Here is a 27,913-nt window from a genome sequence, read left to right on the forward strand (position 1 = left end):
TGGTGTTCCACAGGGATCAGTGCTGGGACCTTTGCTCTTTGTAGTATACATAAATGATTTGGAGGAAAATGTAACTGGTCTGATTAGTAAGTTTGCAGATGACACAAAGATTGGTGGAAATGCGGATAGCGATGAGGACTGTCAGAGGATACAGCAGGATTTAGATTGTTTGGAGACTTGGGCGGCGAGATGGCAGATGGAGTTTAATCCGGACAAATGTGAGGTAATGCATTTTGGAAGGCCTAATGCAGGTAGGGAATATACAGTGAATGGTAGAACCCTCAAGAGTATTGAAAGTCAAAGAGATCTAGGAGTACAGGTCCACAGGTCACTGAAAGGGGCAACACAGGTGGAGAAGGTAGTCAAGAAGGCAAACGGCATGCTTGCTTTCATTGACCGGGGCATTGAGTATAAGAATTGGCAAGTCATGTGGCAGCTGTATAGAACCTTAGTTAGGCCACACTTGGAGTATAGTGTTCAATTCTGGTCGCCACACTACCAGAAGGATGTGGAGGCTTTAGAGAGGATGCAGAAGGGATTTAACAGAATGTTGCCTGGTATGAAGGGCATTAGCTATGAGGAGCGGTTGAATAAACTCGGTTTGTTCTCACTGGAACGAAGGAGGTTGAGGGGCGACCTGATAGAGGTCTACAAAATTATGAGGGGCATAGACAGAGTGGATAGTCAGAGGCTTTTCCCCGGGGTAGAGGGGTCAATTACTAGGGGGCATAGGTTTAAGGTGAGAGGGGCAAGGTTTAGAGTAGATGTACAAGGCAAGTTTTTTACGCAGAGAGTAGTGGGTGCCTGGAACTCGCTGCCGGAGGAGGTGGTGGAAGCAGGGACGATAGTGACATTTAAGGGGCATCTTGACAAATACATGAATAGGATGAGAATAGAGGGATACGGACCCAGGAAGTGTAGAAGATTGTAGTTTAGTCGGGCAGCATGGTCGGCACGGGCTTGGAGGGCCGAAGAGCCTGTTCGTGTACTGTACATTTCTTTGTTCTTTGTTTGTTTGGGTGCAGAGTGTCCCTGTCTGCGGCCAGCTTCGCGCGGGAGGCGAGGTCCGAACCCCGGCTGGGGAAAGAAGGCTGTGAGTCTCAAAGGGTTAAATCGGGTGACGCGATTTTTAAAAGATTTTTTTTTTAGCTTCCTTCCTCAGAGAGAGAGATCTGGAAAAAAAAACATCAATAGAGGGCCAGAGGAAGAGAGGCAGCACCCATGGGCAGAGCGGAATAAAGCTGTGGGGAAAGGCGCGCAAACACTATCCAGCGGGCGGGAGCCGAAAAGGGTCCAGCGGGAAAACAGCCAGAAAGTCATGACAACCAGGAGGGCAGGAGCGGCAAGCCGGCAACCAGAGTGAGGAGTCCTCTCCCCAAAACTGCCCGCCAACACCAGCGACACCCGGCCCGCAATCAGGAGGAAGGGACACATCCTGGCGGAGGGATTGGGAAAGCCGGAGACTGGCCGGAGGGAATGGCGCAAATCCCGCCCTGGGCGAGCAGCCCGTGTCAGTCTGAGCTTCGATCCGGAATCCGCTTCCAAACTGCCAGCTGCAGCTGGGAATGACACTCGCATCGGTCCGGGAATAGTTTCGGGAAACCGAATGGGGGGGAAAAAGCGGTCAGCCGAGTGACGATTCCCAGGAATCTGGGAGAGTGACAGAGTCCAGGAGTTGCTGGAATTGGGGAGTAAAGCGCTGTTACCAGGTAGAGTGGCCAGATGCTGAAGTGAGTGCACGAGGCTTTGCTAACTTTTGTGATCACGGCGACTTGTGAGGTGTTGCATGTTTTCCCTCTGCTTTTATCAGGGTTTCAGAATGATGTAAACAGCCACAGGCAACAGGTTTAGGGCTGGTGTTTACTTGGTGGAAGTTCATTCTGGGAATAAAGCTCCACTCACAATGGAACTGGCAATGGAGAGGGAGACTATTCGAAATTTATGTCATGTCAGTCATGCGGGTGACATCATGGTGATGGACATGGTGTGTGACCCATGTTTTTAAGATAAACAAGCGTCTGCATGAATTTTGCTGTTAACCTCTCATGCAACTGCCCACAGACTTTTCATGGCTTTAGAATCCATAGAATCCCTGCAGTGCAGAAGGAGGCTATTTGACTCACTGTGTCTGCACTGACCCTCCAAAAGAGCACTGTACCCAGACCCACTCGCCTGCCCTATCCCCGTAATCCCCGTATTGATCATGGCCAACCCATCTACCCAGCACATCTTTGGACACAAAGGGGCAATTTAGCATGGCCAATCCACCTAACCTGCACACCTTTGGACTTGTCTGTGAGCAGTTCCACTAATCCACTGCCTGTTTCAATGTGACACCACCTACAGAAGACCTGTGGTGCCTATGAACAGGGCCCTTCAATCAAATCAAGTTGCATCCTTACGGTGCCAGGCAGAGTGTAAAAGAGCAAGTAACAAACAGGAAATATAATTACCTTTGAAGCAAAATGAAGGTATATTTTGCAGATCACATTAAGGGTGAGAGTTAAAGGAGACAGTGGAAAAAAACAAATATGCTTTTAAAAATATGCAGTATTAATTTTCTTCTGATGGAATGAGGCTCCACCCTTTAAAATTAGTTTATCAAGGAGAAAGGTTGACTAGCAGTGGTTATTATTTATTATATCATCAAACATTCAGTTGGTTCCATATCTAAAAGCTGTAGCATTTTCAGTCATTTTGGTATGCTACTATTGAGTAATTACCCCAAATTCACATTATTACAGTAATTTTGGTGCTGAGTCCACAGTGCAGAATGGGAAGGCATAGAGTATATCTGACTGCAATTTCTGGATTTGTGTTTTTAACTGTACATTTGTGGACAACAACATTTGCTGTCATATTTACTCCATAGCAACTGCATCATTATTATAGTAAATCCAGGCCAAGGTCGGTTAAATATGAGGACCCAACTTGTTAAAATATTACTCTGCATTTGCACTTCAGGATATTTATGGTAATGTTGGAGTCTGAGTTTGTCTTTGGAGTTAAAAGTATAGGCTTTATTTTTCAGATTTATAACTGTAAATATTTATAAGTATGTTTGTATTGGGATGTATAATTTTATATATAATTTAATCCATCTCTGAGTGATCATGGTATGTATCAACAAACGAGTATGACTTTTTTTTGGAATTTAGACTTAGACTTACAGTCCATTTGGTTTGAGTTTAAAGATCTAAACTTAGGTCTTCCTATCAAAGCTCTTGTATTGCAATTTTCTGCCTGCTATTTTTCACACAAGTACATCTTTTAAAATAATTTAAAATAGTTGACTGACAAATATAATATGTAGGTGTTTTTGGTTGCTAGACGATATCAACAACAGTAGTACGCTTTAGATTAATAGTTTGTTTTGAGGTGTAGACTATGAAATAATATTTTAGGGTACGAGTTTGTGCCAGAGTGCCAGAGGCATGGATTTGTGTTGGATTGTTTGTATTTGCAAGTTGTATTTGAGATTGATCTTGCACTTGAAAAAAGTAAGGCGATAAGAAGGTGAAAATATATTCCCTGCATTTTGATATTTCTCCTGTCGCTCTGGTGCGGGAACAAGCTATTGTGTTTTCAATTGTCGTGGAATTAGATAAGTAACCTCTCTTTTCATGAATGTTCAAAATCCTCCTTCACAGTGCTAAATAGCAGCTTGTTCTATAAATTGTGGGACCTGGTTACTTCTTGAGAATTTATTGCTTTAATAATGTGCTCCTCGGCACAAAGAACATTTCCGCGCTCATCACTCTGATTCCCTTTGTGACTACAAAAAACTTTCATTATTGCTTTAGTCCAACAAGAACAAAATATACTTAATCTCTTTTAATAGCTCATTAATCTAGGATTAATTTCTCAATAAAAGGTAACAAAATTGTGACAATCAGTCACAATTAAACAAAAATCAAAATCATACAATCAGCACATAACTAACATGGCTATTTAACATTTAATTAACACAGTATTTATAAGAGTGTTTACTGAAACCATTGCTGTCCATACGTGAAAAACATTTTTTGTATACTTCTGAATTAGTGTGGCATGGAGTATGTTGGAAACTGACATGCAAAGGTTCTACATTTTCACAATACATTATTAGGTAGGTGCAATTCTCCAACAATTAAGAACAGTTAGCTTGTTTATACTTTAAGTTTGGATTATGGAAATGGTTAGAAGGATTAATTTATATTTGTGCAGTGAACATATAGAAACTTGATAGAAAATTCCTACCAGATAGTTTTTAAAAATTGAAGTCCAGCTGAATTGCTTTTAGGTTGATTTGCATACCCAGTTTCTATTTTAGTTTATATTTGGAGTGTGCAAACATTTTACTGGGTGCTCTGATGTGAAATTAGGGTGAAGAATATCCTCAGTGGTGGCGTAGGTTGGGGGTGGGACTTGATTGGTTCGCTTAGCTTCAGCAAATAATCAATGGAAACCATGACTAGATCCATAAATGGGTTGAAGTTACTGCATCCTGTGAGGCGGTTCAGTAAGGAGATTACACAAGCTGTTGCAAACACATCACACAACATAAATCACATTAAACCTTATTATTGAATTACTTGGCTTGTTTCCCTATTTAAATAAAAGAGCTCACATAACATTTTCTTTTAATGAAGGCAATGATTTCCGTGGTGAAGGTCTATTTGTCTTTGCATCTCAGTGCTGGAGATGGATTTGGATTTGGTAATCAGGATGTGAGAATTTATATATATTTGTATCCCACTTAACTGTTGATCACTCAGCTTTCTTTCCTGGCTTCCATGCTTACTGATATAGCAAACTGCGCTCTCTTCTCAGGTGCACATTCCCCTCCCTTTCAAAATTTTCCATTAGCACCCAACCTTGTTACAAAATCTATAGCTACCCCGCTGTCCTTCCTTTCCCCTCCAAAGTCCTTGAATGTGTTATCTCCCAAAACAAGGGGCAGGCGGTGGCATAATGGTATTGTCATTAAACTAGTAATCCAGTGATGCTCAGGTCCAGGTTTCGAATCCCGCCATTGCAGATGGTGAAATTAGCATTTTTTAAAAATCTGGAATTAGAAGTCTAATGATGCCCATGAAACCATTGCCGATTGTCGTAAAAGCACACCTGGTTCACGAATGTCCTTCAGGGAAGGAAATCTGCTGTCCTTACCCAGTCTGGCCTACATGTGACTCCAGACCCACACAGCAATGCCACTCAGTTAAAGATAATTAATTGAATTTACAGTACAGAAGGAGGCCAATCGGCCCATCGCATCTGTACCGACCCCTGGAAAGAGCACCCTACTTAACCCCATTCCCGTAGCCCAGTAACTCCACCTACCTTTTTGGACACTAAGGGCAATTTATCATGACCAATCCACCTAACCTGCACATCTTTGGACTGCGGGAGGAAAGCAGAGCACCCATAGGGAACCCACGCAGACATGGGGAGAACATGCAGACTCCGCACAGACAGTGACACAAGCTGGGAATCAAACCTGGGACCCTGGAGCTGTGAAGCGACTGTGCTACTGTGCCACCCTTAGGGATGGGCAACAAATGCTGACCCAGCCAGCGATGCCCACATCCCAAGAACAAATAAAGAAAAAGCATCCCCATCTTTCTTACAACTTCAACTTTGAAATCCTCCAAGTCAAGTTTTCATCCTTGCTATGTCACTGAACCTGGCATAATCAAGGTCACAAGGGACATCCTCTATGACTATGGACTGTGACTTTAACCATGGCACACCCATCAGCAAGTTTTGATGCGATTGACCACATCATTTTCTGTCAAAACCTCTCCTCTATGGTCTAGTTGTGTGGCAGCTTGGTGCCACTCTTACCTATCCGCTTGTAGACAGAGGATCTCCTACAATGTTCTCTTCTGTTACCTCTGGATTATCACCTTGGATCCATCCTTGAACCCTTCCTATTTCACATCCAAAAGCAGCTTATTGGCAACATATCCAAAGACACTCAGTCCTGCGTTTGATATCTTGTTTGAGCCTGGAATGTGCCACAATTTCTTCCAATTAAGGATAGAGAAGACCAAAGTCATCATCTTCAGCCCCTGCTCTAATTTTGTTTATTTGATAATTCCATTCCCCTCCCTGTCTACCATCAGGCTGAACAAGATTGGGAATAACCTCAACATCCATTTAGCTCTGAAATTCCAATTCCATATCCTCTCCATCACAAAGGCTGTCTACCTCCATCTTTATAGCATTGCCTGTCTTTGCCACTCCTTAAATTGTTGTCTCCTGTAACCTCTACTTCTTCCAGAATCAATTATTCCACAACACCTTCCTATCTTGCACACTCTGTAAACCAGAGCTCATCTAAAGCTCTGATACTCGTTTCTCAACAGACCCTAAGTCGCATCACCCAACACATTTGTGCTTGCTGACCTACAATGGCTCTCAATCCAGCAACAACTCAATTTTAAAATTCCCACACTTGTGTTCAAATCTCTCCATTTTGTCTTACTCCTCCCTGTATCTATGACCTTCTCCACCTAGCAGCTTTGCATTCCTCTAACTCTAGCCTCTTCTGAATCCCCTATTCCATTGACCTTCAACAATCTAAGTCCTAAGGTCTGAAATTCCTTCCTTAACCGTTTTGGCTCTCCTCCTCTCACTTCTCTTTTAAGATATTCCCTGCAATTAATCTCATTGACCGAGGGCGGCACATGGCGCAGTGGTTTGCACTGTTGTCTCACGGCACTGAGGTCCCAGGTTCGATCCCAGCCCTGGGTCACTGTCCCTGTGGAATTTGCATATTGTCTGCGTGGGTCTCACCCCCAAAAGATGTGTAGGGTAGGTGGATTGGCCATGCTATATTACCTATTAATTGGAAAAAGAAATAATTGGATACCCTAAATTTTTTTCTTTTTAAATCTCATTGACCAAACATCTTCCTTTGGCTCAGCGTCAGTTTTAGTTTTGTGAGACTCCTGTAAAATAGCATGCCATGTCTTATCATATTAGTGCTGCTATATAAATGCAAGTTATAGTATAGGCAGGTTTACCATAACTAGGTGGGATTGTTTGGTTTACATCTAGGCTAAGTGTGTGGCATGTAATATGTGCATGTATGGGCCAGCAATCTCTTTAGTATGTGACAGAGATTTCTGATCAGCATTTGGTTTTGAGTTGAGGTCTTCAGGGTATGTGGCTCTGCAGAGTGCTTATCTTCAGGTTTGAGCACAACTATTGCTTTAATTAAATTATTAGTTTCTTCGCGAAAGGACAAAAAAAAATCAATGTAAGCAGGGGAGGACGTGTGATAACTCAGCCAGGATTTAGTATTGATCACAGTAAAGGTTTACCAATGGCAGGCAATAGTTCAGTAGTCCAAGCAGATATTTTGCTCTACTGCGAATCTCTCTATTTGAATTTATTTTCTTGAGGTAGCGTTATCCCATTTAAACATCCCAAATTATTGCAGTTAAAAAGAAAATACCTCAGGTGTGGAAACAGAGTGCCACTGAGGTGGTAAAATTATTAATGATTTTACAGAAATTCCTTCGTTGCTATGTAAGCACATGGCTATAATAAAAACACACCAAGGATAGTGCTTGTGGGCACACTAGATTGCTTTTCTAAAAATAATAATTTGGTAGAACACTGGTAGGAAAGAATTCTTGATTTCCCTGCAGAAAGCATACAGGGTCAGACATGGATATGTAATTCTTCCTTCTGGCCTCTGTCGCCTTGCCCATTATTGAAATCATTGGAACATGTCTGCCATTTGTAAAATCCACACCTAAATGATTGTAGATAAATAATAAAAAGAGTCAATTAAATGCAAAAATTGTTTTGAATCATGAATAAGTAATGGAATAATTAAATAGTTGGGAATTGCAATTGGCATAGCTTTTGAATTTTGATCTGAAAATGATAAGTGGCTTAATTGAGAAGTTTCCTCCTCAATGATTAAACACTATTTATTCTGGGATTTTGTGTAGATTAGAAAAGGGGAGTCTTTGCATTCAGGAATTGTGGTTAAGGGAAAACCCTGACATAAATTATCGGCACATTTGCGCCACAAATGAAAAAGTGGAATGTTCAAAAGAAAGTGCAGCCTCTGAGAGCTGAGGTAATCGAAATTCAAGTCCAGCTGAAACCATGTCCTTACGGAATGAAGAACAATTTATATTGCACCCCAAGTCAACGGATCTTTTGTGCTTGTTAAAAAAGTCAGAGCCCTGGTTCTGAAAACAAAACCTGAAACAGATTTCTGTATGTGTGTTGTGACACTTACAGAAAGAATGTGGGCTCCTCTCTTTTCCCTCCGGCACCAAATGTTAGACGAATACTAAAGGGAACTAGTAGTAGCTCTCACATGCCATTAAAGCAATGATTCTGATACTGTCACACTGACATAGTTGATCAATCATTCCCTATGTTAAAGCTGCCACGCCAATTGCTAGAAGGATCTGAGCATTGCGTGAAGCTGTTCATGTTTGTGTGCTTTGATTAGGAGCTCTTACATGTTGGGTGTTATTGGAATTAAACTTAAACAACGATTATGGCATGATACCTGGGACCATTCTCACACATCGTATGGTGGTCAGGCACAGGTAGACTGCAGCCTGAGAGTTGTTACTTTTCCATTCACCTAGGTGTGGATGAACTAATAGAGTGGGAAAATAAATTATTAGGTTATTTTTTAAAAACTCTAACTACACTACGTGTAGGCTCCATTCAAATCAAGTATATGTGGAACAACTTTAAAAAAGGCTGCAAATCAATATACCGTGGATGCTGAAAATCTGATTGTAGAAATGGAAAATGTTGGAAACACTCAATGTATCAGGCAGAATCTGGGAACTGAGAAACAGAGTTAATTACTTCAATTTCAACCCGCCCTCCCTAGGAAGAAGAAGGTTGGAGAGGTTTACCATTTTAGGATCTAGCAACCCAGGCCGAGGTCGACCCCATCCCTACACCATTAAATTTTAAAGTGCAGGAATCCAGCCATGCCTGCTACTCCACAGGAGGCAAACAGGGTTCCAGTTAACACACCAAAGTTCTGATGATGTCATTGAGTTTCACAAATTAAATTTAATAGCATCGTGGGAGTCTGACCCGTGTGTTTGCCAGCAGCTGATCCAAGGCTGGAGCTGCTGATTCGTCAAGCCGAGTGACTTTTGTGGCTGACGTATGGGCCAGGAGGAGGAGCAGATCTTGCGGCTCTGGCCCCCATGCTCCAAGGCGGCGTTTTCAAGGAAGCCTTTGACTTGCACCAGCCTGGACTCCAGCCATCACACTGAGCCAATGTCCCTCACTGATCGATGCCTGGAACTCCCATCTCAGTGCATGAGACCACTCCAAAACAACATCCAAGCAGAGGGCAGTAGAGCAGAGCTGCTGATTGGCTGTTGCAAGGGAAATTTGCATACATCCATTGTGGGCACCCTAACTTGAAGGTGTACCTGAGCTAGAGACCCTAGCTGTTCGAGTGAAGACACACATCCAGCAGAGGGCAGTAGAGCAGAGCTGCTGATTGGCTGTTGCAAGGGCAATTTGCATACCTCTGTTGTGGTCACCCTAACTTGAAGGTGTACCTGAGCTAGAGACCCTAGCTGTTCGAGTGAAGACTAGCATCCAGCAGAGGGCAGTAGAGCAGAGCTGCTGATTGGCTGTCGCAAGGGAAATTTGCATACCTCCGTTGTGGTCACCCTAACTTGCCAGGAGGAGGAGGAGGAGCAGATCTTGCGGCCCTGGCCCCCATGCTCCAAGGTGGCATTTTCAAGGAAGCCTTTGACTTGCACCAGCCTGGACTCCAGCCATCACACTGAGCCAATGTCCCTCACTGATCGATGCCTGGAACTCCCGTCTCAGTGCATGAGACCACTCCAAAACAACACCCAAGCAGAGGGCAGTAGAGCAGAGCTGCTGATTGGCTGTTGCAAGGGCAATTTGCATACCTCTGTTGTGGTCACCCTAACTTGAAGGTGTACCTGAGCTAGAGACCCTAGCTGTTCGAGTGAAGGGACACATCCAGCAGAGGGCAGTAGAGCAGAGCTGCTGATTGGCTGTTGCAAGGGCAATTTGCGTACCTCTGTTGTGGTCACCCTAACTTGAAGGTGTACCTGAGCTAGAGACCCTAGCTGTTCGAGTGAAGACAAGCATCCAGCAGAGGGAAGTGGAGCAGAGCTGCTGATTGCTGTCGCAAGGGAAATTTGCATACCTCTGTTGTGGTCACCCTAACTTGAAGGTGGTTTGTGGAGGAGCTGTTGTCAAGTGACACATAAACCCAAAACACTTCTTCAGTGTTTCCCTCCCTACCCCCTCCTCTAGCCAAAAAAACCCAACCGCTGTAAAGATCAAGAGGAAGGCTCGAGGTCAGGTAGAAGTAGAAAGAAGTCGAACCGTGACGCCACAGCCTGCAGGTAAGGGATTGACTGGTGACTGGTAAGTAGTTTTCCTTTTATTTTCCCTCAGATGTTATCGTGCAGCGCGCAGAGGTTGCTGAGTGAGTGCTTGCTGAGAAGGGGAGTGAATAACCGGTAAGCTCTTTCTTTCTTTTTCTTTTTTTATCTAGAGGTGATGGCAGGGAAGGGAGTGCAATGTTCCTCCTGCAGAATGTTTGAGGTGAGGGACGCCGACAGTGTCCCTGCTGATTTCATCTGTGGGAAGTGCACCCATCTCCAGCTCCTCAGAAACCACATTAGGGAACTGGAGCTGGAGCTGGATGAACTTCGGATCATTCGGGAGGCAGAGGTGGTCATAGATAGAAGCTTCAGGGATGTAGTTACTCCGAAGAATAAAGACAGATGGGTGATGGTGAGAGGGGCTGGGAAGAAGCAGTCAGTACAGGGATCCCCTGTGGTCGTTCCCCTTAGTAACAAGTATACCGCTTTGGATACTGTTGGTGGGGACGACTTACCAGGGGTAAGCCATGGGGTGCAGGTCTCTGGCACAGAATCTGTCCCTGTTGCTCAGAAGGGAAGGGGGGAGAGGAGTAGAGCATTAGTCATTGGAGACTCCATAGTTAGGGGGATAGATAGGAGATTCTGTGGGAACAAGAGAGACTCGTGGTTGGTGTGTTGCCTCCCAGGTGCCAGGGTGCGTGATGTCTCGGATCATGTTTTCGGGATCCTTAAGGGGGAGGGGGAGCAGCCCCAAGTCGTGGTCCACATAGGTACCAACAACATAGGTAGGGAAAGGGATAGGGATGTAAGGCAGGAATTCAGGGAGCTAGGGTGGAAACGTAGATCTAGGACAAATGGAGTTATTATCTCTGGGTTGTTACCCGTGCCACGTGATAGCGAGATGAGGAATAGGGAAAGAGAAGAGTTGAACGCCTGGCTACAGGGATGGTGCAGGAGGGAGGGTTTCAGATTTCTGGATAATTGGGCCTCATTCTGGGGTCGGTGGGACCTCTACAAACGGGATGGTCTACACCTGGACCAGAGGGGTACCAATATCCTGGGGGGGGGGGGGGGGGGGATTTGCTAATGCTCTTCGGGAGGGTTTGAACTAGTTCAGCAGGGGCTTGGGAACCTGAATTGTAGCTCCAGTATTCAGGAAGTTGAGAGTAGTGAGGTCATGAGTAAGGTTTTAAAGTTTTAGGAGTGTACCGGCAGGCAGGAAGGTGGTTTAAAGTGTGTCTTCTTCAATGACAGGAGCATCCGGAATAAGGTGGGTGAACTTGCAGCATGGGTTGGTACCTGGGACTTCGATGTTGTGGCCATTTCGGAGACATGGATAGAGCAGGGACAGGAATGGTTGTTGCAGGTGCCGGGGTTTAGATATTTCAGTAAGCTCAGGGAAGGTGGTAAAAGAGGGGGAGGGGTGGCATTGTTAGTCAAGGACAGTATTACGGTGGCAGAAAGGGCGTTTGATGAGGTCTCGTCGATTGAGGTAGTATGGGCTGAAGCTAGAAACAGGAAAGGAGAGGTCACCCTGTTAGGGGTTTTCTATAGGCCTCCGAAAAATTCCAGAGATGTAGAGGAAAGGATTGCAAAGATGCTTCTGGATAGGAGCGAAAGCAACAGGGTAGTTGTTATGGGGGACTTTAACTTTCCAAATATTGTCTGGAAACGCTATAATTCGAGTACTTTAGATGGGTCCGTTTTTGTCCAATGTGTGCAGGAGGGTTTCCTGACAGAGTATGTAGAGAGGCCAACGAGAGGCGAGGCTGTATTGGATTTGGTACTGGGTAATGAACCAGGACAGGTGTTAGATTTGGAGGTAGGTGAGCACTTTGGTGATAGTGACCACAATTCGATTACATTTACTTTAGTGATGGAAAGGGATAGGTATATACTGCAGGGCAAGAGTTATATCTGGGGGTAAGGCAATTATGATGCGATGAGGCAAGACTTAGGATGCATCGGATGGAGAGGAAAATTGCAGGGGATGGGCACAATGGAAATGTGGAGCTTGTTCAAGGAACAGCTACTGCGTGTCCTTGATAAGTATGTACCTGTCAGGCAGGGAGGAAGTGGTCGAGCAAGGGAACCGTGGTTTACTAAGGCAGTCGCAACACTTGTCAAGAGGAAGAAGGAGGCTTATATAACGATGAGACATGAAGGTTCAGTAAGGGCGCTCGAGAGTTACAAGTTAGCTAGGAAGGACCTAAAGAGAGAGCTAAGAAGAGCCAGGAGGGGACATGAGAAGTCTTTGGCAGGTAGGATCAAGGATAACCCTAAAGCTTTCTATAGATATGTCAGGAATAAAAGAATGACTAGGGTAAGAGTAGGGCCAGTCAAGGACAGTAGTGGGAAATTGTGCTTGGAGTCCGAGGAGATAGGAGAGGTGCTAAATGAATATTTTTCGTCAGTATTCACACAGGAAAAAGACAATGTTGTCGAGGAGAATACTGAGATTCAGGCTACTAGACTAGAAGGGCTTGAGGTTCATAAGGAGGAGGTGTTAACAATTCTGGAAAGGGTGAAAATAGATAAGTCCCCTGGGCCGGATGGGATTTATCCTAGGATTCTCTGGGAAGCTAGGGAGGAGATTGCTGAGCCTTTGGCTTTGATCTTTAAGTCATCTTTGTCAACAGGAATAGTGCCAGAAGACTGGAGGATAGCCAATGTTGTCCCCTTGTTCAAGAAAGGGAGTAGAGACAACCCCAGTAACTATAGACCAGTGATCCTTACTTCTGTTGTGGGCAAAATCTTGGAAAGGTTTATAAGAGATAGGGTGCATAATCATCTGGAAAGGAGTAATTTGATTAGACACAGTCAACACGGTTTCGTGAAGGGTAGGTGGTGCCTCACAAACCTTATTGAGTTCTTTGAGAATGTAACCAAACAGGTGGATGAGGGTGTGGTAGTATGCATTAGGGGTCATGTGGGACTGTGAAGCCATGATGTCATTGGCTGACAGATCCCGGGTCCTGGTTGGATGTTGACCTCTAGCTCCGCCCTGAAGGCGGAGTATAAGTACCTGGAGTCCTCCCCCGCAGGCAGTCTACTACTGAACTGCGGGGGAAACAGTCACGCTTAATAAAGCCTCATCGACTTCACTCTATTCGTCTCTCGGAATCTTTGTGCGCTACAATTTATTAAGCGTGACTAAAGGACTATGGAGCTCAGGATCATCCCCGAATGCCTGAGGATCAGCCCCCACGCAGTGAACGCGGCAGCAGCTTTCAAGCACTGGCAGACTTGTTTTGAGGCCTACCTCAGAACGGCCACCGGCCGGGTCACAGAAGACCAAAAACTACAGGTCCTGCACTCGTGGTTAAGCATGGAGATTTTCTCTCTCATCGAAGACGCAGAGGATTTCCAGACGGCGTTCGCAGCACTAAAAAGTCTCTATGTCCGCCCAGTAAACCAGATCTACGCTCGCTATCAACTCGCAACGAGACGGCAAAGTCCCGGAGAATCGATAGATGAATTCTACGCCGCGCTACTAATTTTGGGACGAGCCTGCAGCTGCCCGTCGGTGAACGCAAATGAACACACGGACATGTTAATGCGCGATGCTTTTGTGGCAGGTATGAACTCCTCCCAAATCCGCCAAAGACTTCTAGAAAAAGAGTCGCTAGGACTCTCAGAGGCACGGGCCCTAGCAGCCTCCCTAGACGTGGCCGCGCGAAATACCCGCACCTACGGCCCCGACCGCGCGGCAGCCCATTGGGCTCCGTACGTACCCGTCGCAACAAACCCACCCCCCCCGGACACCCCACAGGCTTGCGCGGTCCAAACGCCAAGTCGCACCGGGGGTGCCCGCTGCTATTTCTGCGGCCAGGCGAAACACCCCCGGCAGCGCTGCCCGGCCCGCGCAGCGATCTGCATGAGCTGCGGGAAAAAGGGCCATTTCGCGGCTGTTTGCCGGTCCCGCGAGGTCGCCGCTGTCCCGGGAGAACAGGGAGCCCTGCACGCCGCTTACGCTCCCCAACCCCCCCCCCCCCGCGCCCCATGTATGACCCGCCGGCGCTACCACTTTGGGTCCCGACCACCGCTCTCCCCGGAGAAGAGGGAGTTCTGCGCATCTCTAACGCCCCCCAACCCCCCCCCCCCCGCGCCCCACGTCTGACCCGCCGGCGCTACCAATTTGGGTCCCGACCACCGCTGTCCCCAGAGATGAGGGAGCCCCGCGCGTTCCTAACGCTCCCCAACCCCCCCAGCGCCCCATGTGCGACCCGCAGACGCCGCCATTTTGGGTCCCGGCCACCACGAGGGGAGGAAGGGCGCCGCCATCTTGGACCACCCCAGACCTGTACGACGCATGGGGGCGGCCATTTTGTCCACCCCCACCGCCATCTTGTGACCCCCCCAGCCATGTGCGATGCATGGGGGCAGCCATTTTGTTCACCCCGACGCCATCTTGGACGGCAACAACGGACCCCAGTATCGACGGCTCCACGGGGTTCGAAGAAGACGCTCAACTACTACAACCACGTCTCGCTTCAGTGACGCTGGACCAAGCTCGGCCCCGGACACTCCAGACGACGACGACAACGGTGCTGAAAAACGGGCACGAGACACCATGCCTAGTCGACTCCGGGAGCACGGAGAGCTTTATCCACCCCGACACGGTAAGACGCTGTTCTTTGACCACCCATCCCAGCGCACAAAAGATTTCCCTCGCTGCAGGATCCCACTCCGTACAGATCAAAGGCTTCTGCATAGTTACCCTAAAGGTGCAAGGGAGGGAGTTCAAAAACTACAGGCTCGACGTCCTTCCCCAACTCTGCGCCCCCACATTACTGGGATTAGACTTCCAGTGCAATCTACAGAGCCTAACCATCAAATTCGGCGGCCCAATACCCCCACTCACTATCTGCGGCCTCGCAACCCTCAAGGTGCAACCCCCGTCCTTGTTTGCAAACCTCACCCCGGATTGCAAACCCGTCGCCACTAGGAGCAGACGGTACAGCGCCCAGGACCGGACCTTCATTCGGTCCGAAGTCCAGCGGCTACTAAAGGAAGGCATAATCCAGGCCAGCAATAGTCCCTGGAGAGCACAGGTGGTAGTAGTAAAGACAGGGGAGAAGCAAAGGATGGTCATAGACTATAGCCAGACCATCAACAGGTACACACAACTAGACGCGTACCCTCTCCCCCGCATATCCGACATGGTCAATCGGATTGCCCAATATAAAGTCTTCTCCACCGTGGACCTCAAGTCCGCCTACCATCAGCTCCCCATCCGCCCAAGTGACCGCAAGTACACAGCCTTCGAGGCAGACGGGCGATTATACCATTTCCTAAGGGTCCCATTTGGCGTCACAAACGGGGTCTCGGTCTTCCAACGAGAGATGGACCGAATGGTTGATCAACACGAGTTGCGGGCCACGTTCCCGTATCTCGACAATGTAACCATCTGTGGCCACGATCAGCAGGACCACGACGCCAACCTCCAAAAATTCCTCCAGACCGCTAAAGCCTTGAACCTCACGTACAACGAGGACAAGTGCGTTTTCAGTACAAACCGGCTGGCCATCCTGGGCTACGTAGTGCGCAATGGGATAATAGGCCCCGACCCCGAACGTATGCGCGCCCTCATGGAATTTCCCCTCCCGCACTGCTCAAAAGCCCTGAAACGCTGCCTGGGGTTCTTTTCATACTACGCCCAGTGGGTCACCCAGTACGCAGACAAGGCCCGCCCCCTAATACAGACCACGACCTTCCCTCTGTCGCCAGAGGCTTGCCAGGCCTTCAGCCGCATCAAAGCGGATATCGCAAAGGCCACGATGCGCGCCATCGACGAGTCCCTCCCCTTCCAGGTCGAGAGCGACGCCTCCGACGTAGCTCTAGCGGCCACCCTTAACCAAGCGGGCAGACCCGTGGCCTTTTTCTCCCGAACCCTCCACGCTTCAGAAATCCGCCACTCCTCAGTGGAAAAGGAAGCCCAAGCCATAGTGGAAGCTGTGCGACATTGGAGGCATTACCTGGCCGGCAGGAGATTCACTCTCCTCACGGACCAACGGTCGGTAGCCTTCATGTTCGATAATGCACTGCGGGGCAAAATCAAAAACGACAAGATCTTAAGGTGGAGGATCGAGCTCTCCACCTTCAACTACGAGATCTTGTATCGTCCCGGAAAGCTGAACGAGCCGTCCGATGCCCTATCCCGCGGCACATGTGCCAACGCACAAATTAACCGCCTCCAAACCCTCCACGAGGACCTCTGCCACCCGGGGGTCACTCGGTTTTACCACTTTATCAAGTCCCGCAACCTCCCATACTCCTTAGAGGAGGTCCGTACAGTCACAAGGAACTGCCACATCTGCGCAGAGTGCAAACCGCATTTTTTCAGGCCGGATGGTGCGCACCTGATTAAGGCTTCCCGCCCCTTTGAACGCCTTAGTCTGGATTTCAAAGGATCCCTCCCCTCCACCGACCGCAACATATACTTCCTTAATGTGGTGGACGAGTACTCCCGCTTCCCATTCGCCATCCCCTGTTCTGACATGACCGCGGCCACAGTCATTAAAGCCCTGAACACCATATTCACACTGTTCGGTTGCCCCGCATACGTCCACAGCGACAGGGGGTCCTCCTTCATGAGTGACGAGCTGCGCCAGTTCCTGCTTAGCAACGGGATAGCCTCGAGCAGGACGACCAGCTACAACCCCCGGGGGAACGGGCAAGTAGAGAGGGAGAACGGCACGGTCTGGAAGACCGTCCTACAGGCCCTACGGTCCAGGGACCTCCCAGTTTCACGGTGGCAGGAGGTCCTTCCGGACGCCCTCCACTCCATCCGGTCACTACTGTGTACTAGCACTAACCAAACGCCTCATGAGCGCCTCCTTGTCTTCCCCAGGAAGTCCTCCTCTGGAACGTCGCTGCCGACCTGGCTGGCGGCCCCAGGACCCATCTTGCTCCGAAAGCACGTGCGGGCGCACAAGTCGGACCCGTTGGTCGAAAGGGTTCACCTCCTTCACGCGAACCCGCAGTACGCTTACGTGGAGTACCCCGACGGCCGACAGGACACGGTCTCTCTGCGAGATCTGGAGCCCGCCGGCAACACACCCCCCCCCCGACACCAATCACCCAACCCCCCCCTTCCTGCCACCGCCGCACCCCGCGACCGCCCCCTTCCCAGGAGGATCAGTCCTCCTCCCAGGCCCGACCAGGAATGAAGCCCAAGCTGAAAGCGTAAGGCTCCCGGAGACGACAACACCGGAACAAGCACCACCACCACCACCGGGGCCGAGGCGATCGACACGGACGACCAGACCGCCCGACCGACTCGTGGCGTCGATCTAACAGTACAATATGTGGACTTTTAACGAGAACATTTTGTCTTTTCCTGACGATTACTGTAAATAGGTTGAGAAAAAAAACCTTGTACATACTGTAATAACATGCAAAAGTTTTCCTCCCAGGACCAGCCTTGTAAACCCTTACCACCATGCGAAGCATCACCCCGCCGGGTTCATTTTTAACAAGGGGTGAATGTGGTAGTATGCATTAGGGGTCATGTGGGACTGTGAAGCCATGATGTCATTGGCTGACAGATCCCGGGTCCTGGTTGGACGTTGACCTCTAGCTCCGCCCTGAAGGCGGAGTATAAGTACCTGGAGTCCTCCCCCGCAGGCAGTCTACTACTGAACTGCGGGGGAAACAGTCACGCTTAATAAAGCCTCATCGACTTCACTCTATTCATCTCTCGGAGTCTTTGTGCGCTACAGAGGGTAAAGCAGTTGATGTGGTGTATATGGATTTAAGTAAAGCGTTTGATAAGGTTCCCCACGGTAGGCTACTGCAGAAAATACGGAAGCATGGGATTCAGGGAGATTTAGCAGTTTGGATCAGAAATTGGCTAGCTGGAAGAAGACAAAGGGTGGTGGTTGATGGGAAGTGTTCAGACTGGAGTCCAGTTACTAGTGGTGTACCACAAGGATCTGTTTTGGGGCCACTGCTGTTTGTCATTTTTATAAATGACCTGGAGGAGGGCGTAGAAGGATGGGTGAGTAAATTTGCAGATGACACTAAAGTCGGTGGAGTTGTGGACAGTGCGGAAGGATGTTACAAGTTACAGAGGGACATAGATAAGCTGCAGCGCTGGGCTGAGAGGTGGCAAATAGAGTTTAATGCAGAAAAGTGTGAGGTGATTCATTTTGGAAGGAATAACAGGAAGACAGAGCACTGGGCTAATGGTAAGATTCTTGGCAGTGTGGATGAGCAGAGAGATCTCGGTGTCCATGTACATAGATCCCTGAAAGTTGCCACTCAGGTTGAGAGGGGTGTTAAGAAGGCGTACGGTGTGTTAGCTTTTATTGGTAGCGGGATTGATTTTCGGAGCCATGAGGTCATGTTGCAGCTGTACAAAATTCTGGTGCGGCCGCATTTGGAGTATTGCGTGCAATTCTGGTCGCCGCATTATAGGAAGGATGTGGAAGCATTGGAAAGGGTGCAGAGGAGATTTACCAGAATGTTGCCTGGTATGGAGGGAAGATCTTATGAGGAAAGGCTGAGGGACTTGAGGCTGTTTTCGTTAGAGAGAAGAAGGTTAAGAGGTGACTTAATTGAGGCATACAAGATAATCATAGATAATCATAGAATTTACAGTGCAGAAGGAGGCCATTCGGCCCATCGAGTCTGCACTGGCTCTTGGAAAGAGCACCCTACCCAAGGTCAACACCTCCATTCTATCCCCATTACCCAGTACCCCACCCAACACTAAGGGAAATTTTGGACACTAAGGGCAATTTTGGACACTAAGGGCAATTTATCATGGCCAATCCACCTAACCTGCACATCTTTGGACTGTGGGAGGAAACCGGAGCACCCGGAGGAAACCCACGCAAACACGGGGAGGATGTGCAGACTCCGCACAGACAGTGACCCAAGCCGGAATCGAACCTGGGACCCTGGAGCTGTGAAGCAATTGTGCTAGCCACAGTTAGCAAAGATGATCAGAGGATTGGATAGGGTGGACAGTGAGAGCCTTTTTCCTCGGATGGTGATGTCTAGCATGAGGGACATAGCTTTAAATTGAGGGGAGATAGGATAGGTGTCAGAGGTAGATTCTTTACTCAGAGAGTAGTAAGGGCGTGGAATGCCCTGCCTGCAACAGTAGTGGACTCGCCAACACTAAGGGTATTTAAATGGTCATTGGATAGACATATGGACGATAAGGGAATAGCGTAGATGGGCTTTAGAGTGGTTTCACAGGTCGGCGCAACATCAAGGGCCAAAGGGCCTGTACTGCGCTGTAATGTTCTAACATTGACAGTAGCTTACATATAATATAAGTTTTTGCAAGATGCTTTATGGGAGCATGAGTGAACAAAACCTGACACGTATGGTGATATATAGGACAGCTGATCAAAAACTTGGTCAAAGAGGTAGGTTTTAAGCAGGAGATAGAGATAGATTGGCAGACGGGTTTAGAGAGGGAATTTCAGGAATTAAAGCCACGGCCACTAATGCTGGAGTAATTTAAAGAGGAGGGCCAGAATTCTCCGGTCATTGGAATTCTCTGTTCCTGGCGGCATAGGGTGGCTTCAATGGGAAAACCCATTGACAAGCGGCGGGAGTAGAGAATCCCACCACCAGTGAATGGCGTGCCGCCGGGAAACAGGCAGCTGGGGGAACCGACAAATCCAGCCCGAGATGCGTAAGAGGCCAGAATTAGAAGAATGCAAAGATTTCTACAATAAAGACTTGCATTTAGACAGTACTTTTCACAACTTAAGTGTGTTCCAAAGCTCTTTATGGCCAATGAAGTCGTTTTGAAATGTGGTCACTGTTGTAATGTAGAAAACACGGTAGCGGGTTTGTACACAGCAAGATCCGACAGACAGTAATGTGATGATGACCAAGTAATCTGGTTTTCTGATAATTTAAGAATAAGTACTAGCTGGGACACTGGCTCATCCTCAAATTGTGCCAAGGCGTACTTGATGTCTAGCTGAGAGAGCAGATAGGGCCCCCACAATACCCCCTCAGTATATTGCGGAGGTTTCAGGCAAGACTTTGTGTTCCAGTCCCTGGTGCATGTCTTGAATGCATAGCCTCCTAATTTGGAGATGAGATCAACAGATTCACAGCTTGTAAGACAGGACAAAGTTTCAGAGATCGGGATATGTGAGGGCATGGAGGAATTTGAAAACAAGGATAAGAATTTTAAAATGGAGTAGTCTGAGCCAATGTAGGTTAGTGAGCATTGGAGTGATCAGGTGAATGGAGCTCAAGTTTGTGGAAGATGGGAAACCGAGCAGAAGTGCATTGGAGTAACCAGGTTTGATGTTATTAAAGGCATTAAATTTCAGCAGCACTTGAGCCAAGATAGAGGCAAAGCCAAGTGATGTTATAGAGCTAGAAATCAGTGATTTTGGTGATGGTGTGGATACGTGGTTACATGTGCACTGTCGGGCCAGAATAAACATCAAAGTTGCAAACGTGCTTCAATCTCAGACCGTTGCCAAGGAGAAGGATGAGGCCGGTTGTGGCTCGTGACGGGGATCAAAGACAATGCTTTGATCTTTTCAATATTGGAAGAAATTCCTGCTCATCCAGTCTAGGATGTCAGACCAGCAGCCTGACAATTTAGAGTCGGGGGAAGGGTTGAGAGAGGCAGTGGTGAAGCAGAGCTGGATGTTATCAGCAAACATCTTTGAACCTCACATTGGGTGGTAGTTAATGCAGGGCCAGGGGGTCTTGCTCACTGGTTGAAGAGCTGGTGAGATCCCATGTCGCCTCTTATCAGAAAGGTCTGCCGAAGTAAATGCCAATTCAGGCACTTAACTGGGCAGCAGCAAGTCTTTCCCGGGAACAAAAGCCTGGGGCAGACATCTCGCACACCATGAGTTATCAGCTAATCAGAGACCAGGAGCTCTTTGTTGCTCAGCAGCGCCACATGAGAGATTTTGGTTACTGCCCACCCAAGGCCAAGGATTGCCAATGGACCATTGCATATGTACGGTGCAGGGAGGGGTGGGGGGTGGGGTGGGTTGGTTTGGCAGCAAGGGCAGTGGAGTGTCTTTCATTGGGTTTCCTCTTGTTATGGGTCAGGGTTTAGAGGATCCCAAAGTGTATCATGGAGTTCACCTGACCCACAACTTTTAATATATTGTGGTATGGGGAGCACACGGCTTACTCTACAGGTATGGCACAGCAGAAAATGGACCAGTGGTTTTTAAAACAAAACAGTATTTATTCTATGAACTCAAATTGACCTTTCTAAAACAAACAGTGAACATCTTAGCAACCAGTAAATCAAATACACCCCCCAAAGAATACAACATTAAGTAATCTGTATGCGGTTCTTTTAACATCCAAAATCTTAACAAACCTCTAAACAGGAGCACATTAGGGTTTACATTCAGTACTGAAATCATTTATAATTCTGAATTCACCAAATGATTAAGATAGTCTTTGGATGGCAGACTTCAGACACAGCTCCCTGAAAAACACAGACACACCCAAGCTCTTCTCAAACTGAAATTAAAAAGCAGAAATGGAGCTCAGCTCCACCCACACTCTGACATCACTCCAGTAACATGAGCAGCTCCATTTATTAAAGGTACATTTCTTATACACCCATTTATTAAAGGGTACTCTCACATGACACCCCCCCAAGAAAAAAAATAAACCATCAACTTCAAGATGGCTTCATTTTTCACCTTTTCACCATCCTTTAAGAAATGCACACAGCAAATATACTTTATCGTTTCAAAAAAAAACAACACACGCAAACAGGTATAATAACATAGTCCATTTTTTTCCCGTTCTTCCTCCAACTGAAATCCTTCTCGATTGACAGTCTCTTTGAACAAGAAGGTCTCTGCATGATCTGTCCATTTCTCTGTGCCTCAGCATTTCTCTTTAAAATCAGATACTTTAGTTCAATCTGAACACAGAGTCCCTTGCAATACTCCAACACAGGAGCATTGGTTATCACAGCTTTCAGGCAGTCAAATGCTTGTCGAAAGTCCACTGTCCATTGAAATTTTTGACATTTCTTAAGCAAGTCCATCAGTGGAGCAATCACGCTACAAAACGTTTGCACAAATGTTCGATCAAATCCACTCATGCCAAGAAATCGCTTTATTTCCCTTCGTCTTGAGGGTATCGGAAACTCCGCAATGAAAGTGACTTGGGATTTTCCAAATTCACTTTTGGCTAGGTTTATCACCGAACCCGCCTCCTGAAGCCGATCGAATAACTCCATCAGATGTTTTAAATGTTCTGTCCATGTCTGGCTGAAAATTACCAGATCGTCGATGTATACCGCACAATTGGGTAATCCTGAAACAACTTTGTTAGTTAACCGTTGAAATGTGGCTCGGGCGTTTTTCATGCCAAATGGCATAACTTTGAATTGGTATATACCATTTGGCATCACAAAAGCTGAAATCTCCTTTGCCCTTTCGGATAAAGGTACCTGCTAGTAATCTTTAAGTAAATCTAATTTGGAAATAAAAGCGGACTGTTCCACCTTCTCAATGCAATCCTCCAAAGGTGGGATAGGATAAGAGTCCGTTCTTGTAACTGCATTAACCTTTCTATAGTCCACACACAACAGTTGGGTACCATCTGGTTTAGGCACCATCACTATGGGTAAGCTCCATTGGCTGCAACCCACTTCAATTATGCCATTTTAAAGCATACTTTCAATCTCTTTGTTAACCTGTGCCAATTTTAAATGGGTTAAGTCTATATGGATTTTGTTTGATTGGAACAACATTTCCCATATCTACATCATGTATAGCCATTTTAGGACTTCCCAATTTATCTCCACAAACTTGCCCATGTGATATCAATAACTCTTTCAGGTCAGTTCGTTTTTCCTCTGGAAGATAACTCAACAATTTATCCCAATTTTTAAGAACATACTCATTTTCCAAATTAATTTGAGGTATGTCAAATTCACAGTTCGATTTGGTTCGTCACTTTGAGTTAGAATCATTAAAACCTCCTCCTTTTTCTCTCCTTCCCTTTCAAAGTACCTTTTAAGCATATTCACATGACACACTCGGTGAGTCTTCCTTCTATCTGGTGTTTTTACCACATAATTCACCTCACTTAATTTCTTTCAATCTGATACGGTCCACAAAACCTAGCTTTTAAAGGTTCACCTACCACTGGTAACAATACTAAAACTTTATCTCCTCTGGCAAAACTACGAACTTTGGATTTCTTGTCCGCGACTCATTTCATCACATTTTGTGCAACTTTTAAATGTTGTCTTGTCAATTCACCTGCTCTATTTAATCGTTCCCTAAAATTTGACACATAATTCAATAATGTAAGTTCTGATTTCTCATCCACCAATTTTTCCTTAATCAATTTAAGTGGTCCTCTTACCTCATGACCAAAAATTAGTTCAAAAGGACTAAATTTGGTTGACTCATTAGGTGCATCCCTAATTGCAAACAGTACGAATGGAATTCCTTTATCCCAATCCTCTCGATAATCGTGACAATAAGCCCTCAACATTGTCTTTAATGTCTGATGCCACATTTCTAACGCTCCCTGCGATTCTGGATGGTACGCAGTTGATTTAAATTGTTTTATTCCTAAGCTATCCATTACTTCTTTGACTAACCTTGAGGTAAAATTTGATCCTTGATCCGATTGTATTTCTGTGGGTAGTCCATATCTAGTAAACAATTTAAGTAACTCCTCCACAATCTTTTTAGCTGTAATATTACGTACTGCAATGGCCCCTGGAAACCTAGTAGACACATCCATTATAGTTAAAAGATATTGATTCCCACTTTTTGTTTTAGGAAGCGGTCCTATGCAATCAATTAGGACCCATGTAAAAGGTTCCTCAAATGCTGGGATGGGTATTAAGGGCGCTGGTTTTATCACTGCTTGAGGTTTCCCTATCACTTGACATGTGTGACATGATTGACAAAATTTAACCACATCTTTATGTAGTCCAGGCCAATAAAAATGTTTTTGGATTTTAGCTTGAGTTTTCCTTATCCCCAAATGACCTCCCACTGGTACCTCATGTGCAACTCGCAACACCTCCTTTCTATACTCTACCGGCAATACTACTTGATGAACTTCTGCCCATTTTTCATCTGCCTGCATATGTAAAGGTCTCCATTTTCTCATCAAGACATTACTTTTACGGTAATAACACTCAGATTCCTCTTCCGTGTACGCTTTCTGATACATCCGTTTTAATTCTGTATCTTTTTGTTGTAACTCTGCCAATTTTCCTGAACTAAAAATATCCGCCTCATCTTCCACCTGTTCATGTTCTTTTTCAACCATCTGATCAAAAATTGTTTCTGATAATTGCACTTCAACTTCATCTTCACTCTTTGATTTCTCCTCTTGTCTTAACCTGTGACCTTGTTACTACAAAATCCGGAAAAATCCCAGGATATTCGTCCTTCAACACTTCATTTATCTGATTTTCCACTGGCTTATCAACCACAGTAGGCATCACTCCAACTTGCGATCCAGCTATATCATTACCCAAGATAAACTGTATTCCTGGACAAGATAATTTCTCTATTACTCCTACTACCACTTCACCACTCTTCACTGAACTTTCCAACCTTACCTTATATAATGGAACGCTACTCCTCTCACCCTGAATTCCACATATTACCATCTTTTCTGTCAACATTCTTCCCAAGCTACATAACTCCTCATCTCTTACCATTGAAGATTGACTAGCTCCCATATCTCTTAAAATTGTGACTTCTTTACCTGCTCCTCCTGATACACATGAGTAAACTTTACCTACACAAGTAAATTCTTTAAAGAGATCTGGCACCTTCTTATCAATCACCTCTTGAACAGTCTGTACAATCTTTTGCACCTCCTTCGCTTCCTTTGGGCTTTCCTTTACCACTCTAACAAACCCCACTGTCTCATTCTGTTTTACCACATCAGCCTTCCCAGTGCTTTTCTTCAACCACCAACACTGTGACTTTACATGGCCTAGTTTATTACAGTGAAAACATTTGAAACTTTTCATTTCTTTTTCACCCTCCTGGATTTCTTTTTTAATCAGAGGTACACTCTCATTATCTCCCATCAGATCACCTTTACTTTTACCACTTGAGTATTTCTCATGTCTCCAGTTCCTATCCCTCACAGGCTGAAACTGATGTCGGAAACCAAGCTTTGATTTATGAACTAATTCATAATCATCTGCCATTTCTGCTGCTAATCTCACAGTTTTAATCCTCTGCTCTTCCACATGAATTCTCACTACATCAGGAATTGAATTTTTAAACTCCTTCAAAAGTATAATTTCTCTGAGAGCTTCATAAGTTTGGTCTATTTTCAAAGCCCTTATCCACCGATCAAAATTACTCTGTTTGAGCCTTCAAACTTCATGTATGTTTGACCAAATTCTTTCCTTAAATTTCTAAACCTTTGTCTGTAGACTTCAGGCACTAGTTCATATGCACCTAAAATGGATTTTTTTCACCTCCTCATACGTCTCAGATACCGCCTCTGGTAGTGACGTAAACACTTCACTTGCTCTACCTTCCAGCTTTGTTTGAATCAGTAATACCCACATGTCCTGTGGCCATTTCATTTGTTTAGCTACCTTCTCAAATGAAATGAAAAAGGCTTCTACCTCCTTCTCTTCAAACCTTGGCAATGCTTGGACATATTTAAATAGATTCCCACCAAGCCTTCGACTTTGACGCTCTTTCTCACTATCCTCATCACTGTCATCCAACTGTACGTTTCCCTTAGCGTCTGCCAATTTTAACTGACTGTCATGTTTCATGGCCATTTTCTGAAGTTCAAACTCTCTCTCTTTATCTTTTTCCCTGATCTGTATCTCCCTTTCTTTTTCTTTTTGTTCTGCTAGGGCTATTCTTTCTTTTCTCCTTCCTTCTCTCTCCTTTTCTTTTTCCTCTCTCTCTCTTTCATATTCAAGCTGCTTTAATTCTTTCTCATGTTCCATTTGTTTAATCTGCAATTGAATTTTTATCAGTTCCCTGCCTGCCGCTGGGAGAATACCAGTGGTAACAGGATGAGGCCTTTAATTGACTACTTAAAGGCCTCAATTTGTGGTAGTGCAGGAAGCCTGTCCAAGGGCTTGCCACCATGGACTTAATCAGGCATGTGGCAGGAAGGCGACAGGACCACCACCAACCTGTCTGATTAAATGCAATACTGCCCCCCCCCCCCATGGCCATCATCAATCTCACCATGTGAAAAGCATTAAGTTTTGCGACAGGGCCAAGGATAGACCCCAGAGTTCCATGGGCATCCCCGCTGGCCAGGTTGACTATTAGGCTGGTTGTGGCTGGAAGTGGCATACATTATATTATTGTTTCTGTCTGGCCAGCCTCTCAAATCGGCAGGGCCTTCACATTCCTGGTATTACAGAGTTCGTAAAGTTTCATCCTCCCGGGCACCTTCCTTGCTTCGGTGGGCAATGTTTTCGGCCAATGACCTTACATCAGAAATGGTTACTCCTACTCAAAGGAATAATAATGGTAAATTATCTCGTCAAAATTGTGTAAATATCAGCTACTGTGATCTCAAAAAGACAGGCTACACAAAATCTGATGCAAAAGTTTTAAATATACATCCAATTTGGACTGTTGGAGATTCGGGTTTAGGCAATATTAAATAATTAGATTATAGGTGGTGACTATGGAATACACTAGAAGTGTATTGATATGTAAGACAAAATGTTTTTATAGATACTGAAAACAAGTGATTTTTCTTCATAGGAGAGAAACATTCGCTAGCATAGGAAAACAACGACTGACATATGCTGTTATTCCTTTCAATGAAGGTTTAAGCCATACCTGCCTGATGTGAGATGGTATCCTGTTCTGGAATGCAGAATACTCCATTGTGCTCTCCCTTCCTTCTCAAGTCATCCGTTTGTACGTTTGGCCCTTGGACTCCCAGATGAAACAACATTAAAAAGTCGACTTTGTGAAACTTTGACTGTAGCGCTCAGAATGGAGTGTATTCTAGGTATTTTTAATTTATCTCTGGAATTCCAGTGATCACAATCCTCTTTCCAGTTAGTTATTTCCTGACACGTTCCGGTGATGCCTTTTCATGCTCTGGAATATCTGAGTAAAGGAATCTCATATTCTGCGGAGGTTCAGTGAGAGCAAATTATTCCTGGAACCAGAGGTATGGCAGTGAGCAGTGTAAAGTCCATGTACTGGGAAGGTTTCCCTCCCATGCCTACCAAGCGTGTGTACTGCACTCCAGTGTATCGGGATAGGCAGTTGTTTGTTCTTGGGGGCTGTAGTGATACAGGATTGCCCCTGGACAAAGTTGAAATGTTGGATGTTGTCAGTCAGAAGTGGACAGGGCTACCCTCAATGCCCACTCCTCGAGCTGGGGCGGCAGCAGTCATTCTGAACAAGCAAATACTCATTATTGGCGGCATGAACGAGGAGCAGAGTCCTTTAGGATCAGTAGACATCTTTAACATGGACGAAGGAAAGTGGGAGAAAAAGGCACCACTGGGACAACCTTCAATGGGAATAACAGCTGTCAAGAAAGGTATGTCATTTAATATTTCTCAAACATACCTGAGCTTTCCATTG

General features: G+C 45.9%; 1 protein-coding gene across 3 annotated transcripts in view; it reads left to right on the forward strand.

Annotated features, from left to right (window-relative positions):
• Positions 1-990: 990 nt before the first annotated feature.
• Positions 991-27,913, forward strand: part of klhdc8b (kelch domain containing 8B) — a 157,065-nt gene continuing 130,142 nt past the window's right edge. The window contains exons 1-2 of one of the 3 annotated variants that reach the window (XM_072472761.1): positions 991-1,093; positions 27,139-27,869. In XM_072472761.1, the coding sequence (XP_072328862.1) occupies positions 27,494-27,869 (376 nt within the window). In that variant the 5' untranslated portion in view covers positions 991-1,093; positions 27,139-27,493. Of the gene's footprint in view, positions 1,094-1,147; positions 1,731-27,138; positions 27,870-27,913 lie in introns of those variants that run through there. The other 2 variants (XM_072472759.1, XM_072472758.1) reach the window with 2 other exon arrangements.

The sequence above is a fragment of the Scyliorhinus torazame genome, chromosome 13 (genome assembly GCF_047496885.1).
Source record: "Scyliorhinus torazame isolate Kashiwa2021f chromosome 13, sScyTor2.1, whole genome shotgun sequence".
Lineage (NCBI taxonomy): Eukaryota > Metazoa > Chordata > Chondrichthyes > Carcharhiniformes > Scyliorhinidae > Scyliorhinus > Scyliorhinus torazame.